General features: G+C 47.3%; 1 protein-coding gene across 1 annotated transcript in view; it reads left to right on the top strand.

The window, feature by feature from the left end:
* The window catches only part of Afap1l1 (actin filament associated protein 1 like 1), an 87,872-nt gene that overhangs the window by 54,564 nt on the left and 17,920 nt on the right, over positions 1 to 15,388 (top strand). The window contains exons 7-13 of the mRNA XM_045132936.1: positions 76 to 287; positions 3,053 to 3,232; positions 4,461 to 4,553; positions 10,800 to 10,893; positions 11,123 to 11,275; positions 12,221 to 12,432; positions 15,197 to 15,342. Of these exons, the coding sequence (XP_044988871.1) occupies positions 76 to 287; positions 3,053 to 3,232; positions 4,461 to 4,553; positions 10,800 to 10,893; positions 11,123 to 11,275; positions 12,221 to 12,432; positions 15,197 to 15,342 (1,090 nt within the window). The remainder of the gene's footprint in view (positions 1 to 75; positions 288 to 3,052; positions 3,233 to 4,460; positions 4,554 to 10,799; positions 10,894 to 11,122; positions 11,276 to 12,220; positions 12,433 to 15,196; positions 15,343 to 15,388) is intronic.

Below are 15,388 nucleotides of genomic sequence, written 5' to 3'. Positions count from 1 at the left end.
CTACCTGCCTGGGTGAGAAGGCGCCTCCCCAGAGCTGGTACAGTGACCGCTGCTCCTTTCCTGTGATGCCTGCAGACAATGACTCTGACGCCATGAGCAGCTCCTATGAGTCCTATGATGAGGAAGAGGAGGAAGGAAAGGGGCCACAGCCCCGGCACCAGTGGCCCTCAGAAGAGTCCTCCATGCTCCTGGTACGGGACTGCAGGATATGTGCCTTCCTGCTTCGGAAGAAGCGCTTCGGGCAATGGGCCAAGCAGCTGACCGTCATCAAGGAGGACCAGCTCCTGGTGAGTGAGTGGGTGACTCACTAACAGTACAGTGGTTGATGTGTCCACAGTGACTGGGGTGTGTCTGGCCTCTGCTTCAGAGATCGGGCCCTCCAGCAGAAAACACACACACACACACCTTGCCTTCCTTCCTCTCTCCCTCCTTTAAAGGCCAGATAAAGACTAACCCAGTCATTTGCTACAGGCACGTTGTTGATCAGCTCAAAGGACAGTTGGTTATTCTTCATTAAACAGGTTAGAGTACTGATTCATGAAACTAGAGGAAGGGGCTGGGGCACAGAAACTCCAGGGAAGTGCAAAGCAAGAGGGAGGAGGAGACGACAGAGAGGAAGAGAGTCCACTGACTAGAGATCATCACTGCCTCTTTCACGCAGTTGCTGTGCATCTGTTTTCTATGCAGTAATCCCCTACTAGCACTTACTGTTATAACTTGCTTTCTTTAAAAGGTTCACTTAAAAAAAATATTTATTGCCGGGCATGGTGGCACATGCATTTAATCCCAGCACTCAGGAGGCAGAGGTAGGAGGATCGCCATGCGTTCAAGGCCACCCTGAGAATACAGAGTGAATTCCAGGTCAGCATGGACTACAGTGGAACCCTAACCTCGAAAAAAAAAAAAATTACATATTTATATTTACGAAAGAGAAAGGGCAGATAAAGAGAAGAGTGAGTATGCCAAGGCCTCTAGCCACTGCTGACACACTCTAGAAGCATGCACCACCTTGTGTATGTGGCTTACATGGCTACTGGGGAATGGAACCTGGACCCTTAGGCTTCATAGGCAAGTGCCCTAACCACTAAGCCATATCTTCAGTCCTAAAAGGTTCCTTTTAATTCACCATCTCTCCTCACTATCATTTCATAAAAAATATATTTTGAATTCTGAAGTAGTTAGATGACTATAGGAAAAAAATAATAGCACTTCCTCAAAAACAACAAAGAAGGAGAAAGTGTCTATTGCAAGCCTTCCTCCACATGGCTGCATTTGAAAGCAGACCTTTTCTTGTCCAGGGGCAGTGAGCAGTCTCTACAAGCCATGCACTAGTCCAGGGCTCATGCTGAGCATATCTCCACTCCTTACTCCTTCTCTAGTTTGACTGATGGCAGCAGCCAGCCCTCCAACCCAAAGACTATAGGATGGTGGGAGTCGGCAGCCCGGCTCAGTTGAGATCCAAGGAGGAAGCGTTGGTAATCTGGACGGTGTGCTTGTAAGAGCCCCTAGTGTCATCTAAGGGCGTCCCCTCCCCTCTATTTGTGGTTTCCTGAGATTATATCGTCAGTGAGTTTCAAATGTTGTCAAATACCTTTTGCTGTTCTATTGAGATGTATGATATTTCTCCTTGTTTCTTTTACTAGGGTGAATTATGTGGTTTATGTGTACATGTTAAACCACCTTGTGTTCCTAGAATGAGTCCCCATTGTAGTGTGATTTTCCTGTTGTTATTGTTCCTTTTAGAGACAGGGTCTTACTCTAGTCAGACTTGCCTTGAATTCACAGTGATTCTCCTACTTCAGCCTCCCAAGTGCTGGCATGAAAGGCATGTGCCCCCATGCCTGGGCTGGTAGTATGGTTTGATACATGTCTGAATTCCATTTGCTAGTGTCTGTTTAGGGTTTTTCTAACTGTGTAAGGAGAGAAACTGACCTATGATTTCACTCGTTTGGAATGTCATTGTTACAATAAAAATGTGCAAGTGGGGGCTGCGGGGATAGCTCTGCTGGTAAAGTACTTGCCTTGTAAGCATGAGGACCTGAATTTGATCCCTAAACCCACATAAAATGTCAGGTGTGCTGGTATGTGCTTGTAAGCCCAGCAAAAAGAAGGCCAAGACAAGAGCACCCTTGTGGCCCGCTGGCCAGCTAGTATAGCTTAATTGTTGCTCTCTAGGCCAGTGAGAGACCCCCATCTCAAAAGAGGTGGACAGTATTCCTAAAGATGACACCTGAGGTTGTCTTCTGATCTCCACACACACATGCATAGACATAGATGCACACATGAAAATGCATACACACATACACATGAAAATGCAGGGGCTGAAGAGATGGCTCAGTGGTTAAGTTGCTTCCCTACAAAGCCTAAAGAGTTGGGTTCAGTTCCCCAGTAGCCATGTAAAGCCAGATGCACAAGGTGGTGCATGCATATGGAATTCATTTGCAGTGGCTAGAGGCCCTGGCACACCTATTTTCTCTCTCTTTACCTGCCTCTTTCTCTTTCTCTCTCAAATAAATAAGTAAATTATTTTTTTAAAAAAGATTGCATAGCTGGATGTGGTGGCGAATGCCTTTAATCCCAGCACTCGGAAGGCAGAGGTAGGAAGATCATTTTGAGTTCAAGGCCACCCTGAGAAGATAGTGAATTCCAGGGTCAGCCTGAGCTAGAATGAGACCCTACCTTGGAAAACCAAAACTAAAGAGCACAAGTGAAAATCATTACTAATAAGTCCTGCCTTCACAAGACCAGCCTCCATCCCAGCCAGGATTCTCTCCAAAGATCCTGTCCTGCAGCCTTTCAACTGGCTTTCTCCCAAGCCAACCCATTTGTTCCATGTTTCTCCAGACGTTCAAGGCCTTCCTGGTATTGTGCTATATCTGCCTTTTTCTCATAGGCAAGGCAACTGTGCCAGAAGATTCTCAGAGATTCTCAGGCTTCTTAGCTATCCTCACACAGTGTCCACCACTGGGCTGAATGGGAGCTCTTTCCTGTGTGTGTTCATGTCTCCCTCTTCCGCTGCAGATGGCTCTGATCCCCTTCTCTCCCTGTGCAGTGTTACAAAAGCTCCAAGGACCGGCAGCCACACCTGAGGCTGGCACTTGATGCCTGTAGTGCCCTCTACATCCCCAAAGACAGTCGGCACAAGCGCCATGAGCTGCGCTTCTCCCAGGGAGCCACTGAGGTCTTGGTGCTGGCCCTGCAGAGCAGAGAGCAGGCTGAGGAGTGGCTGAAGGTAGGTACTGTGCGTGCATAGGACATGAGGGCTGCCTGCCTGCACCCCTTCTTTCTGTCTTCCCCAAGCCCGCCTCAGGGGGCTGTTTCCTATCCCTGGAAGGAACAAGCCTTGCCCCAGGGGAAGAGCAGGTCAGTGCCTGAGCGCCTGAGCCCAGGTGCTGTGCATGCCTGGTGCTCAAATGGGCCCCAGATATCTGCAGGAGACAGACCTCATGCCAGGGGCCTAGAGCCTTCCAATGAATTTCACTTCCCAATCTAACACCTACTGCGGGCTTGCCTAGCTCTTGAAATGCTGAACACTGCCTCTACTCCACTGGACATCTTTCTCACTTTTCTGCTGATCTTCCTGTTGGAACAATGGAGCCAAGCTCCTCCCTCCCTCCTCCTCCCTTCCTTCCTGTGATTACTAGCTCTCCATGTTTGATGTTCTCATCACTGCATATGTCAGGAGGGAAGGGAGAAAACATGCCTGCTGGGGGAGCTGCTGCTTCCAGGGTCCACATGGGTTTGAAGTAGAAGCCCCAGATCTGGAGTTCAAAGAGACCTGCCTGAGCATCTTCAGTGGCCTAGCCCAAGGGTTACAAGCAGGCAGCCACACAGCATGCATTTGGGTTCTGGCTGTGCAGCCTCCTACCTGATGCTCTGGGTGCCACATCGTCCTGATCTCTAACTCATGGGCTCCTGTGGGGATGCATGCTGCTGGCTGGGTGAGCACCCATTTGTGCCTGTCACTACTTCGTCATTGGCATGCTTCTTTGCGACCTGGAGCAAGTGGGGGTGTGCTTCTGGGAATGTTTCCACATCTTTGAGAACAAGGCAGTGACAGTCACGGAAATGGACCCATCTCCTTTGGGAATCTTCAAGATTCACATCACCCTTAAAATCCATGATCTACTCTCCTTGGACCACTCCAGCAGAGTTCTCATAGTCCACGTGAGGAAACGGGCTCAGAGTGAGGAAATACCTTCTCTAAGACTGCAGCTTACTAACAATGAAGCAGGTTTTAGAGCATGCCAGCCCTGCATCTTCTGTCCATGATACAGACTGAGAAAGTCTTTCAGGCCCTGACATGCCCCACACTCATGTAAGTAGCTGTGTCAGCCCTTCCCTACATCCCAGTGGCCCCCAGCCCCACTTCACAATAGCCCTGATCCCACTAGCCCAGTCACATTTCTGTCCCCAAGCTTCGCTGTGCCCCTGCTCCCAGCTGTATGTCCTTTCCGCAGGTCATCCGGGAGGTCAGCAAGCCTGTTGGAGGAGCCGAGGGGTTGGAAGTCCCCAGATCCCCAGTCTTCCTGAGCCAGCTGGACCTGGACAAGGTATCTCTCCTGACATGGGTCATGCCCCTGGTGGTGATAGCACCCCCTTGCCAGTGACGTCATACAGCCTGAGCAGATGAAGCAGTGGGTGCTTCCTAGACAGACTTCTGTGACCAAAACAAAAACTTGGAGGAAAGGTTTCTTTCAGATCCCAGTTTCAGTCAGTGGTTAGCTAGCTCTACTGCTGTGGGCCTCAGCCATAAGGAGCATGAGGGAGGACAATGAAGCTCAGACAGAGAGCAGAGAGGGTTATGCAAAGGAAGGAAGTAGGAATATCTTTCCAAGTCACACTCCCTGGCCCCAGTAACACTTCCCCCAATGAGAGCCCACCTTCCACAATTCCATCACCTCCCAGTGGTCTGTTCAAAACAAATTGTTTTTGAGGTAAGCCCAGCAGACTGGCCTTTTAGTTTTTTAAGAGGAGAGAGAGAGAGAATTGGCATTCCACAGCATCCAACCACTACAATCAAACTCTAGATGCATGCACCCTTTGTGTGCATGTGCAACCTTGCACGCTTGTGTCACCTTGTGTCTGGCCTACATGGGACCTGGAGAGTCAAACATATGTCCTTGGGCTTTGCAGGCAAGCACCTTAACCACTAAACCATCTCCCAGCCCTGTTCAAATTTTTGAACCCCGCAGTGAATTAGTCCATGAAGGAAAAACCCTGAGTCACTCCTGGAGTGCTTTTGCTGGAAAGCAAGCCCTCGGCACAGGAGCCTTTGGGAGGACACTTCACCTGTGAGGTGTCACAGTCCTGCTCTTAGGTGCCTATTTTCCTCATGAATGCATAAGGAGATGCCTAGACCCAACATGCACTGTGAGGCAAAGGAAGGAATGGCTTGCCCTGCCAGGACAGGAAGAGGTCACACTGGGAGAGTGCCTTGAAATGTGCCACCAGAAAAGACAGATGTCTGCTTTAAAAATCAGTGGAGCAAGCATTGGTCAGTTATTCAAGCAACTGTATACCAAAGCCAGATGATGGGAATTTTAAAAGGACTCAGAGCCAAACCTTCCCTTATTAAACACATTATAGTCTAGGGAGGAGGGTTGAGATGCACGCACACAGGGCTTGCATAATATACTAAATGCATCTATGGGTGTTAGAATGGTTACAAATGTTTCCCATGCATTATTTACTTCCTGTAACAACTCTTTGAGCATAGGTACATTTTTAGAAGGGAAAACTGCAGTGACAAGTCCCGTAGTCAGTAAGGAGCAGAGCTAGGGTTTACTTACACACCGACTGGCTGTTGACTCCACCATCGCTGTGGAGCGCACTGAGCTTCCAGTGAACACGTCCTTAGAGAAGACCTGCCGCAGGCCATATGCAGAAACCAGGATGACCCCCACCTCCTCTGCATCCCCAGCCTAGCCGTCAGTCAGGTATGATCAAATTATCACACTGGCTGATGTGACACATGAGCCACACTGGGTATATGCTGGGAGGGGACCGTGCCAGATTCCTGGGAAATGTGTTGAGGGCACACTGTACGTTCAGAAAGTTGCTGGGAAGTGACTTCTCAGATAATGAAAACTTGGCACAAGATAGGAAGAAGCAGGTTTTCTGCACTGAGGGAACAGACACTAGAGCAGAGAAAGCATGAATCTGAAGGTGGCCCCCAGGGCTTGGCCTGGAGAGGTCAGCTTTTTAGAGCTGGTCCTGCACAGCCATGGGAACAAGAAGCTCAGCTAGCTTAAGGGGCCAGGAAGAGTAGAGAGCAGGAAAGATAGGTGCTGTGTTGAACCTTAAAACCTAGGCAAGATACGACTGAGAACCTGTGGGCTGGGAAGGGGGCAGCAGAGCAGAAGCATGAGGTCAGGAGACAGGCATGGCCTAGCAGGTGATGATGGAGAAACCCAGCTGTGCCCTCACTTAGCCTTGGCAATAGTAGGCGCCTTTAGGACGGTAGCATCAGAGGAGTGGTATACATGTATGAGTTCACACTGAGTTCATCAAAGGATCTGTAGCCGGTGGGTGGGCGGGTAGGTGGACTTAGGCATAGTTCAAAGCATCTGTATAGCAGGAAGAAAAGGTATGGCAGCAGGGACCTCTAACCTCAGCACATAGGAAGCTGAGGGAGGGAGGAAATTATGAACATGGCCTCTTATCCTCTCTACCCCAGTACTGAGTTATCATAAGCCACCCTCAAGCCTGTTCTAGGTCTTTTTAAAAAATATTTGGGAGGAAAATACTTAGTAGCAGAGGCCAGTAAGTTAAAAAGGAGATATAAAGGGAAGAGAAAGGAAGGGAAGAGGGTACTTAATAGGTTGGTATTGTATATATGTAAGTACAATGAGTGAGATGGGGAGGTAATATGATGGAGAATGGAATTTCAAAGGGGAAAGTGGGGGGGAAGGAGGGTATTACCATGGGATATTTTTTATAATCATGGAAAATGTTAATAAAAATTGTGAAAAGAAAAAATAATTTACAATTAAAAAAAAAATTGGGGGCTTGAGAAATGGCTCAGTGGTCAAGGCGCTTGCCTATGAAGCTTAAGGACCCAGGTTTGATTCCCCAGTACCCACGTAAGCCAGATGCACATAGTGGCACATACGTCTGGAGTTTGTTTGCAGTGGCTAGAGGCCCTGGTGTGCCCATTCTCTCCCTCTCTTTCTCTAATAAAAAATGAAAATTTTAAAATATTTTTATTGCTGGGCATGGTGGTACATGCTTTTAATCCCAGGACTCATAAAGCAGAGGTAGGAGGATCTCCATGAGTTTGAGGCCAGCCTGGGACTACAGAGTGAGTTTAAAGTCAGCCTGGGCTAGAGTAAGACCCATCCTCAAAAAAATTAAACAAATAAATATAAAATTGAATCTTTTCTGTATTTGAGAGACGGAGAGAGGAAGAGCAGACTGTGCAGTGGAGCTCTCCGGTGGCCGGGTGCGCGGGGCAGAGTAACCGGCAGGAGGAGTGTGGTGGTTTGGGTGGGGGTGGGGCTAGGAGCAGTGTCGGTGGCATCTCTTCATACAATCATGAGATAGAAATATCATCCTCACTGAGTTAATTACAAAGTAATCAGAGCCCTCCTCTGTAGTTGCTTCCCATCTTGATTTTAAGAAAAAAGGCAGCCGGGCATGGTGGCACACGCCTTTAATTCGAGCAGTTGGGAGGCAGAGGTAGGAGGATCACCATGAGTTCAAGGCCACCCTGAGACTACATAGTGAATTCCAGGTCAGCCTGGACTAGAGTAAAACTCTACCTCAAGAAAACAAAAAATATAAATGTAAAAAAAAAAAAAAAAGCACCCTTAGCACACTGTTACAGAACAAATAAGAGTGTAATTTCTGTTTCAAAACTTACAGATGGGGCCTGGCATAGTGGCACACGCCTTTAATCCCAGCACTTGGGAGGCAGAGGTAGGAGGATTGCTATGAGTTCAAGGATACCCACAAATGACATAGTAAATTCCAGGTCAGCCTGGGCTAGAGTGAGAGCCTAGCTCTAAAAACAAAAAAACAAAAACAAAAACAAAAATCTTACAGATGGGGCTGGAGAGAAGGCTTAGCAGTTGAAGTGCTTGCCTGCAAAACCCAAAGACCCATGTTTGACTCTCCAGATCCCACATAAGCCAGACGCACAAAGATGAGGTCACATATGCCCACTAGGTGGCACACACAACTGGAATTTGATTGCAGTAGCTAGAGGCCCTAGCATGCCAATTCTCATTGTCTCTCTCTCTCTCTCTCTCACAAAAAAATAAATAGGGCTGTAGAGATGGCTTCATGGTTGAGGCACATGCCTGCAAAGCTTAAGGACCCAGGTTTAATTCACCAGGTCCCACGTAAGCCAGATGCACATGGTAGTGCATGCATCTGGAGTTTGTTTGCAGTGGCTAGAGGCCCTAGTGTGCTCATTCTCACTCTCTCCACCCTCTCTATCTCAAATAAATAAAAATAAATTTAAGTAAATAAATAAAACTAATAGATGTGATTCTTCATACTTTTTTGTTTGTCTTTTTCAAGGTAAGGTCTCACTCTAGCCCAGGCTGACCTAGAACTCATTCTGTAGTCCCCAGCTGGCCTCGAACTCATGACAATCCTTCTCCCAATGCCTCCTGAGTACTGGCATTAAAGGCACACCTGGTGAGTCTTCATGTTTCTGACTGTTCTGTTCCATTTCTGACAGGTACCATAATTTTCAGCCCTTTGGAAATTATGAGCATATGGCCTCTCTTGTCTTCTCTATCCCCAGTACTGAGTTCTCACAAACCCTACCTGAGCCTGTTCTAGGTCTTTTTTAAAAAAATATTTTTTTGCCTGGCATGGTGGCGCATGCCTTTAACCTTTAACCCCTGCATGTGGAACCAGAGGTAGGAGGATCACCATGAGTTCGAGGTCACCCTGAGACTACAGAGTAAATTCCAGGTCAGCCTGGGCTGGAGTGAGACCCTACCTCGAAAAAACAAATTTAAAAAATTATATGTATGTATGTGTGTATATGTATGTATGTATTCCTGGGCTGGAGAGATACTTAGGAATTAAAGCACTTGCCTGCAAAGCCAGAGAACCTCAATTCTATTTCCCAGGACCCACATAAGCCAGATGCATAAGGTGACGCATGCATCTAGAGTTCATTTGCAGTGGCTGGAGGCTCTGGTGCTCTTTGTCTGCCTCTGCCTCTTTCTCTCTCTCTCTCAAAAATATACATAAAAATGAAAGCAATGTTTTCAAAATATTTTTTTTTATTTTTATTTATTTACTTGAGAAAGAGAATATGGGCACTCCAGGGCCTCTTGCCCCTGCAGAACCCAGATGCATGTGCTACTTTGTGCGTCTGGCTTTATGTAAGTACCAAGAAGCCACCGTTAACCACTGAGCCATCTCCTCAACCTTGGAAAAATCTTTTTTTAATTATTTATTTATTGATTGATTGATTGATTGATTGATTGATTTATAAGCAAGAGAGCGGGCATGTCAGGGTCTCCAGCCACTGCAAATGAACTCCAGACACTTGCGCCACCTTGTGCATCTGGCTTATGTGGGTTCTCAGAAATCAAACCTGGGTCCTTAGGCTTTGCAGGCAAGTGCCTTAACCACTAAGTCATCTCTACAACCCTGGAAGTTCTTTGTTTTAAAATATTTTGTTTTTATTTATTTAATAGAGAGAAAGAGGAATGGGGAGAGAGAGAATAGGCATGCCACGGCCTCCAGCTGCTGCAAACGAACTCGAGACGCATGCACCACCTTTTGCATCTGGCTTACATGGGTCCTGGGGAATCAAACCTGGGTCCTTTGGCTTTGCAGGCAAGCACCTTAACTGCTAAGCCATCTCTCCAGCCCTGGAAGGTCTTTTTGCAAGACAAGCTGATGAGCTGTCATTCTGCCTTCTTAAGGGAATCGGGTCTTATTTTAATCCTGTGTCAAGTCTAGATGGCAGAGATGAGCTTCTTTGAAATAGGATGACAGCCTTGTCACACAGGTTTAAGAACTACCATAGGCTGTTGGCCCCATAATTTCATTTGTCTTCTGTCTGGTGCCGCACAACAGCCTTCTCAAGTTCAGTTGAGGTAAGAAAACTGAGCCTTGAGCAGTGAAAGAATCTTTCCACATTCCCAAAGCTAATAACCAGTAAGGGTCATAATTTCTTCCACAATTTCCACTCTGCTTTGTATGCAGCATGACCTTTAATGAAAGAGTCAGTGCATCAGTGAAAGCATGATCAGTCCAGAGATGGTGTAGTGAATAAAAATAATACTGCCTGGCAACAAAGGTTCCCGCAGGATGTATATATGTTCATCCTTCCATCCTCTTATCCAAGATAGAACCATAACAGACTTCCATTGGACAGCAGCTCCTGTCATGATGATTTCAAAAACACTTCTGGCTCATTCCTTTCCCTTCATGTTTGCTGTCATCTTCGTCCATCCCCTTCTGGAACCTTAATCTGACTAGTCATCTCTTTTACATCCATTCTTGCCCCTCTTGTCCATCCCCACAATGCCACTGGATCAAATTAATCTCCCACTTAAATGCCCTCCTAGGTCCCTGTCCTTTTAAATACAGTGTGAACTTCAAGATATGTGTTATCATTAGTCACCCAGAAGACTGTAACACAAAGACACATCCATGGCCAACAAGTCTTCCTTATGATTCCTGGTATTGTGTCAGGCACATGCGAGTTGCTGACAATGTTTGTCAATTATCATGTGCTCTGGGACTCAGGAGAAAATTGAACCAGTAAAGGAATTATTCTTCTGAGTGTCCCCTGATACACTGCTGTCTGTGTCCCTCCCCAGAGGTTGTCCCAAGAGAAGCAAACCTCAGATTCCGACAGCCTGGGCATGAGTGAAAGCAGTTCCACCCTCGGCCACCGGGAGGCTTGTGAACATGGTAGGAACCTCCACCAGCCCAGGCTGGAGAATGCCAAGAGGGCCTTGCCCACAAGCACACAGCAGCAGAGCAGGTCCTAGAGACCTGGGTAAGGCCATGAGGCCTGTCATATCTGGAACTACAGGTCATCCCTGTGTGCGGGCTGCAAGGGCTGCCTGGAAAGACAGGGATGGGTGGAAGTGGGACCCAGGACTCCCTCTTACTTCTCTGACCCCCTCTGTGGCATCAGGCAAGGGGAAGAAGAACAGCCTGGCTGAACTGAAGGGCTCTGTGAGCAGGGCTGCTGGCCGCAAGATCACCCGTATCATCAGCTTCTCCAAGAAGAAAGCTCTGGCCGAGGACCTGCAGACCTTTTCTGCTGAGGAGGAAGTTCCGTGCTGTGGTGGGTACCAGCTTGGAGAAGAGAGCAGTGCTGGCCCTTGGGTCCAGGCTCCTGAGGCTAATGCCAGGAGACCGTTCGTGCCCCCACCCCCTTCCCCCGTCTCAGCCTCTGGATGGTTAAACCACCCCATCAAATGTCCATGGGCTACATTGCTTTGCTCCTGTGGTGCCCTATGTCCGACAAAAGGAAATCCCCACTGACCCCGTATCTATTCTCCTTATGGTCTTAGTCCAAACAACTGTCTTGGCCTCAGTTCCTCTGCTAACAGAAGAAAGAATAGCTTATGTTATAGACTATATCATGCCAGGTATGCTGGGTGTAATCAGCACTAAAGAAGGAGGAAAAAAGGTATTACTTTTTTCACATAAAAGCTGTCTTCTATATATTGTAATCCAGTAGGAAATTGTCTATTTTGAGGGACTTTAGAGTAGCTTAGTGACAGTGCCTACAAGTGAGGGACCCTGGGCTCCGTTACCAGTGCTATAAAAAATGACTCTACTGGCCCTAAAAAATGGCATAAAAGCACGTAATTATAAGGAAATATTTGTGGCAATTGAATATGCCATGATATGAGAGATAAATAAATTTAAATCTAAAATGCTAAGAACAAAGAGCCGCTGAGGTCCGCTATGTGCCCTGGTCGGCTTTAGAATTCAGTGGCTAGATGGTGCTGTTCCCACACATTGCCGCTGGGTGTCAGCACCATCTATTATTTTCCATCTTCCAGTAACGAATTCCAGGTGAGGGAGGCCAGATGGGAGGCGGGACCGCTGGGTCCTGGAGTAGCTCCGGTGGTTCCCTCACACTTGCGTGGTCCCCAGGCTGTGTAGGGATGGATGCTTGTGACCACCGAGAGACGGGGCTAAGGGCGCAGGGCTGCTCCACCTCGGGCTTCGCCGGGGCTGGCCGGCAGCCGCGGGAAGGTCACACCGCTGTCCCTCCCAGGCTATCTGAACGTGCTGGTGAACCAGGGCTGGAAGGAACGCTGGTGTCGCCTCAAGTGCAACATGCTGTATTTCCACAAGGAGCGTGGGGACCTGCGGACCCACGTGAACGCCGTCGCCCTCCGGGGCTGTGAGGTGGCTCCAGGCTTTGGACCCAGGCATCCATTTGCCTTTAGGATTCTGCGCAACCAACAGGAAGTGGCCATCCTGGAGGTGAGAGGAGAGAGTCCTGGGCTTTGGGTGGGCGAGGGGGACTGGATAATGGACTACGGTAGGCTTGTCTGGTGACATAGGGACCATCTAAGTGAATTGGAATTTCAAGTAAACAAGAAATCACATTGTTCATGAGCATATCTTAGGTAGTATTTGGGACCCACCCATACAGAAAAGTTACTGTTGGTGAAGTTCAAAGTTAACAGGACATCCTTTGTTTTAACTTCCTGGCAGCCCTAGTGCCAAGGTTTCTTTATCCCCCGACGTGAAAGTCCAGTCTGAAAGCAACTCACTGATCTACAGTGTCTGATTCTGGAGTTCCCTCTACTACCTCCCTAGCAGGGGCCATCACCCTCACATGTGCCGGGATCTACTCCAGTCGCCACAGTTTCCTCACATGCCCTTGAGAACGAGGTTGAGCATGGTGGTGCACACATTTAATCTCAGCACTTGGAAGGCTGAGGTAGAATCACTGAGTTTGAGGCCAGCCTGAGACTACATAGCGAATTGCAGGTCAGCCTGGGCTAGAGGGAGAGCCTACCTTAAAAATAAAAATTAAGAAACTAACTTGGAGCAAGAAATGGTGACATGTGGGCTGGAGAGATGGCTTAGCGGTTAAGCGCTTGCCTGTGAAGCCTAAGGACCGTGGTTCGAGGCTCGGTTCCCCAGGTCCCACGTTAGCCAGATGCACAAGGGGGCGCACGCATCTGGAGTTCGTTTGCAGAGGCTGGAAGCCCTGGCGCGCCCATTCTCTCTCTCTCCATCTATCTGTCTTTCTCTCTGTGTCTGTCTCTCTCAAATAAATAAATAAATTTTTTAAAAAATTAAAAAAAAAAAAGAAATGGTGACATGTGCCTTTAATCCCAGCACTCAGGAGGCTGAGGTAGAAGGATTGTCATGAGTTTGAGACCAGCCTAGGCTAATTGTAAGTTCAAGGGCAGCCTTAGGCTGGAAAGATGGCTTAGTGGTTAAGGCACTAGCCTATGAAGCCTAAGGACCCAGGTTCAATGTAAGCCAGATCCCATGTAAGCCAGATGCACATGGTAGGTAGCACATGTATCTGGGATTTGTTTGCAGTGACTGGAGGCCCTGGTGTGCCATTTCCTCTCCCTCTCCCAAATAAATTAAAACAAAATTAGGGCAAAAAAATTCAAGGGTAGCCTGGACTAAAGTGAAACCCTACCTCCAAAAACTAAAGGAAAGCCAGGCGTGGTGGTGCACACCCTTAATCCCAGCATTTGGGAGGCAGAGGTAGGAGGATTGCCATTAGTTCGAGACTACCCTGAGACTACATAGTGAATTCTAGGTCAGCCTGAGCTAGAGTGAGACTCTTCCTTGAGAAAAAAAAAAAAAATAAGAAGAATCAAAAGCTTTAAGGTCCATGAAGACAGCATCTATGCCTGCTATGCATATTGTGATTTTTCCAGAGCCCTGCATGACATCCTGCACATACTATGAGCTCAGTAACGTGCTAAGCAGTGGGTGAATGACACTTGTTCATGTCCCTCCTGCCCATTGGCACTTGGTCCTCTCTCAGATAGTGCAGAGCATTCTGGTGGCTCTTCCACATCAGTCCTTCAACTTTTACCGTTCAAAATGGTGACACTGGAGGAAAACTCAAATGTGTAGCCACATGACAGGCAAGGAAACTGAGACGAGGGCAGCCATGTGCTTTGTCCAGGGCTCCACAAAGTGTGAGCGGCTTTTTAGACTTACTCTGCCCAGTAACCCCTGCCTCTTGGAGTTCTTCAATTTCAAGAAACATCTCTGGGGCCTGGAGAGATAGCTCAGTTGAGAAAATGGTTGCCTAGCAAGCATGAGGACCATTTTGATTCCCAGTACCCATGGAGATGTCTAAGTATGGTGGCTTATGCCTGTAATCCTAGTGCTGGAGAGGCAGACAGAAGGCCCTGGAACTTGCTGGCACCAGCCTAGCCTGATTGGTGAACTTCAGGACATTGAGAGATGATCTCAACAATAATGGGCAGCATCCTGTGGATGATGTGCAAGGTTGTCCTCTAGCTTCCACATGCATGTGAGCATACACACACATGCAAAAATAATAATAAAACAAATCTGTCTCTGCAACTCATTTTTATTTTGAAGAATTTTACATGTGATTCATTTCCATGCCTGAACTACTACACAGAGCTTTCTAGTGCTTTTTTTTTAAGTGCTGTATATTTTTCATTCAAGTCTATCACTGACCAGCTAAGTTGGTTTTATAGTAATTGTTATTTAAATCAAAATTAAGCTTATGTTGAGATGATCAGCACCTTTTTGGAAATGTTCCTATATAAAGTACTATGATTACTTGGCAGTTATATTTATAATGAAAAAATAGTTACATAAGCAGTAACTTCTTCTAATGAAAAGAAATATATATATGAGGTCAATCATGGTGGTACACACTTTTAATCCCAGCATTCTGGAGGCAAAGGTAGGAGGATCATTGTGAGTTCAAGGCCATCAGGGCCAGCCTGAGACTACATATGAATTTCAGGTCAACCTGAATTAGATCAAGACCATACCTCAAAATATAAATGTATATATATGTGTGTGTGTGTGTGAGAGCACGCATACATACATACCCACCCTGGGTTCAATCCCCAGCATGGAACTTTATTTTATCCCTATGTATTGGCCTATGTATTGGGTACATAGTATGTACTTGTAACACATTGTTGGGTTTTGTTGAAGTAAGTGGGTAACCTGAAGTTCTCACAATATGAAAGTGAATTCCACTGTGCCTTTTCTCCTCTAGGCAAGCAGTTCAGAAGACATGGGTCGCTGGCTTGGACTGTTGCTGGTGGAGATGGGCTCCAAAGTCACCCCAGAGGCTCTGCATTATGACTACGTGGACGTGGAGACCTTAACCAGTATTGTCAGTGCTGGGCGCAACTCTTTCCTGTAAGGGTGCACCTGCTCCCCTGACCCATTCCTGCCCAGGGCATTC

This window comes from Jaculus jaculus, chromosome 13, assembly GCF_020740685.1.
Source record: "Jaculus jaculus isolate mJacJac1 chromosome 13, mJacJac1.mat.Y.cur, whole genome shotgun sequence".
Taxonomy (NCBI): domain Eukaryota; kingdom Metazoa; phylum Chordata; class Mammalia; order Rodentia; family Dipodidae; genus Jaculus; species Jaculus jaculus.
Note: the sequence above shows the minus strand (reverse complement) of the source record. Positions and strands in the feature narration are given on the sequence as shown.